The sequence below is a fragment of the Penaeus chinensis genome, chromosome 3 (assembly GCF_019202785.1).
Source record: "Penaeus chinensis breed Huanghai No. 1 chromosome 3, ASM1920278v2, whole genome shotgun sequence".
Classification (NCBI taxonomy): Eukaryota; Metazoa; Arthropoda; class Malacostraca; order Decapoda; family Penaeidae; genus Penaeus; species Penaeus chinensis.
Genome location: NC_061821.1, coordinates 21,778,958 through 21,782,398, shown reverse-complemented (window position 1 = coordinate 21,782,398; position 3,441 = coordinate 21,778,958). Strand labels below are relative to the sequence as shown.

At 29.7% G+C, this 3,441-nt stretch overlaps 1 protein-coding gene across 1 annotated transcript in view; it reads left to right on the top strand.

Annotated features, from left to right (window-relative positions):
- The window catches only part of LOC125044726, a 6,084-nt gene extending 4,659 nt beyond the window's left edge, over positions 1-1,425 (top strand). The window contains exon 3 of the mRNA XM_047641611.1: positions 1,265-1,425. Within this exon, the coding sequence (XP_047497567.1) occupies positions 1,265-1,356 (92 nt within the window). The 3' untranslated portion in view covers positions 1,357-1,425. The remainder of the gene's footprint in view (positions 1-1,264) is intronic.
- Positions 1,426-3,441: the final 2,016 nt, after the last annotated feature.

Below are 3,441 nucleotides of genomic sequence, written 5' to 3'. Positions count from 1 at the left end.
TGTATGTATGTATGTATGTATGTATGTATGTATGTATGTATGTATGTATGTATGTATGTATGTATGTATGTATGTATGTATGTATGTATGTATGTATGTATGTATGTATGTATGTATGTATGTATGTATGTATGTATGTATGTATGTATGTATGTATGTATGTATGTATGTATGTATGTATGTATGTATGTATGTATGTATGTATGTATGTATGTATGTATGTATGTATGTATGTATATATGCGTGCGTATATATTTTTTTTTTTTTTTCTTCATCAGATAGCTTTACCGACATCAGGAAAATAATAAGTGCATTTCAATCACGGCCGAAGCATAATGAATGAACACTTATTTTAGAGTATAATGATAATAATCACAGTTCTGCTAATCATTTTATGAAACACCAATGACCTCACCAGTATTAGCATAAAACAAGACTATAAAAAAATACATGTTTGTAGCCTTCCTCCCACTAAACTAAGAGGAACGGAAAAGCAGACAGATCCCGTGGGAGTCATATTTTAGGTAAGTAATCCCCTCGAATCCGGATGATGAATCCTGTTACACGAACGCTATCTCCGGGGCAACAAGACAGAAATAACAATAATAAAAGTGTTGGCATTAGTGCGTAACCCATAGCGTTAGTGCATGAAGCTTAAGAGTAATATCACTGTTTACTATTAGTAAGTGATACGCAAGTAATGTTTTGAATGTTTTTATTATTATGATTATCATTATCATAATTATGGTTATTATAATTATTTATATTATTATTATTATTATTATTATTAATATTATCATTATTATCATTATTATCATTGTTATTATTATTATTATTATCATTATTATTATCATTATTATTATTATTATAAATATTTTTATTTTTATTATTATTATCCTCATTAATAATATTATTTTCATTAGTGTTGTATTATTATCACCATTATCATTTTCATCATTCATTTTGTTGTTATTTTGTTTCATTATTGTTCATATCTTTATCATTATTGTTACTTTTATCACCTGCGGTATCATTATTATAAGTATAATTTTCACCATTATCATGATTATTCTTGTTATTATTCTTATTGTTACAATTTCTGCTATGCTTATTCTCCTTTGCTGTTATCATTACACCATCATTAACACCGTAATATAATACCATCATCATCAACTTTGTAATATCATCATCCGTACCATCATCAACAACAAATCATTATCACTATTATTATCATTTTACTAACTGGATGTTATATGTCCTCAAGGTAACTGCTGTGCCGCCAAGGAAGACAGCGAACAAACGGATGACGAACACGTTAGCGTCGTGTCCTGCCAGCCGACGAATAACGTTACCTGATGCGTTATCTTCTTTCCCCGTTTATTTTACATTTTTGTTCCTCGTGTATTAAAGTCATCAGTAAAAGTATTCAAATAATTATTTTACCAGTTTTAAATATGTGATGTATTGTGTGTATTTTGTATATATTATGATAGACGAATCTTTCTCGCTTTTTTATTTATTTATTTATATTTTTACAATGGTATAAGGTAAATATCCTAGAATGATATATACAGAAAAATATGAACTTTATATATTAGGCAACGGTAAAAGTCTTAATTAGACGTCTATATTCTTTAAAGGATCTGATGCTTAGTAATCAAAATGCCGTTTATCCTAAAGTATATCAGGATATTTTCAAAAGATCTGTAAACAACTTCACACAAAACGTTCATACTAAACACACACGCACACATTTTTCATGTTTTGAAATAACTTCCTATAATTTTTTTTTTTTTTTTTTTTTTTTTTTGTCATTCGTCGAAATAAATGGTGTTTTTTGTGGATTTCACTGATTAACGCTGAATATTTTATTTTCTTCATATATATTATATATATATATGTGTGTGTGTGTGTGTCTGTCTCTCTCTCTCTCTCTCTCTCTCTCTCTATATATATATATATATATATATATATATATATACATATATATATACACATATATATACATATGATTATCTGTGAGGAATATTATTACCACATGGAAATGGAAAAAAAATAAGTTTCTCTTTTTTGGTTTCCAGATTTATTATTATAAATGATATTGCTATTATAAATGATTGTGCTCCAAGAACCGCGATGAATACATCAGATCACCTGTAGACTCTCAAAAGCAGAAGAAATGTGCTTCCACGATCAATATCCATTTCACAGTGTACCGAAAATTTAAAAAATGGTACCGAGCAGCATTGAATACTTGATCTCGGGACACCATCATATTCATAATACAGTATTGTAGGTTTTATACTCGCAGTATCGTCTCCACAGTTTTGTAAATACACACACACAAACACACACATATGTGTATGTGTGTGTTTGTGTTTAAATGTTTAAATGTTCAGGGTTGTGTAGGGAAAAGTTTTACCGTGAATTATCGCCGAAAATACCATTAAAAGTTTTATTAGAACTTACCTGAGAACCTCAAGTTTCTTTTCTGTGGATTCGGTTTTGCTTATATTGTATGTCACGAATTTTATAGTATCATGTTGTATAATGTGTCTGGAATTAATTAATACATATGGAGCATGCTTTCTCTCGAAAAGCATGTAAGGAAGCTTTTCCGAAGTACTACAACAATATATAACATTCAGTGTATAACGCAGCACCTAGAAAATAGGAGGAGGAATATATCCATTAAATCTAAAAAAGTAAGTCAAGTACACTGTATAAAAAAAAAAATATACGAGCTGAAGGTCAATGTAAATTTCATACAAATATTTTTTTTTCCAAAACATAAATTCTTGGAAATGTTGCAAATGCGCACTCCAGTGTAAATGCACCAGAGAATTTGCACTATATGAACATTCCAGTCTATTTTGCATACCGTATCTTTGATTATACCCACGAGCGAGGCTAGCTTTCTGTGTGTTTGAATGTGTGTGTTAATTTGTCTTATACTCCTTGCTCCAACCGTTCCGTGCTTTAGATTAAATTGTATGAGTCAGGAAGCTGTGCGTGAAGGGGCTTTGGGGGGAAGGATAACTATATCTATATATCTATCTATCTACACACACACGTGTGTATATATATATATATATATATATGTGTGTGTGTGTGTGTGTGTGTGTGTGTGTGTGTGTGTGTGTGTGTGTGTGTGTGTGTGTGTAGTGTGTGTGTGTGTGTGTGTGTGTGTGTGTGTGTGTGTGTGTGTGTGTTTCTTGTGTTGACGTGTCTTCTACGTATTTACTTTTAAGCTTCATATTTAATTTTCTTTAAGATTTTTGGAAATATTCGCTAAAAAAGCACTTCATCCCTATCTATGTAGGGTATATATATATATATATATATATATATATATATATATATATATATATATATATTTATATGTCAGTATGTGTGTATGTGTGTCTTTAAAAAATCCTACTTGTTTAGAATCACTTAAGC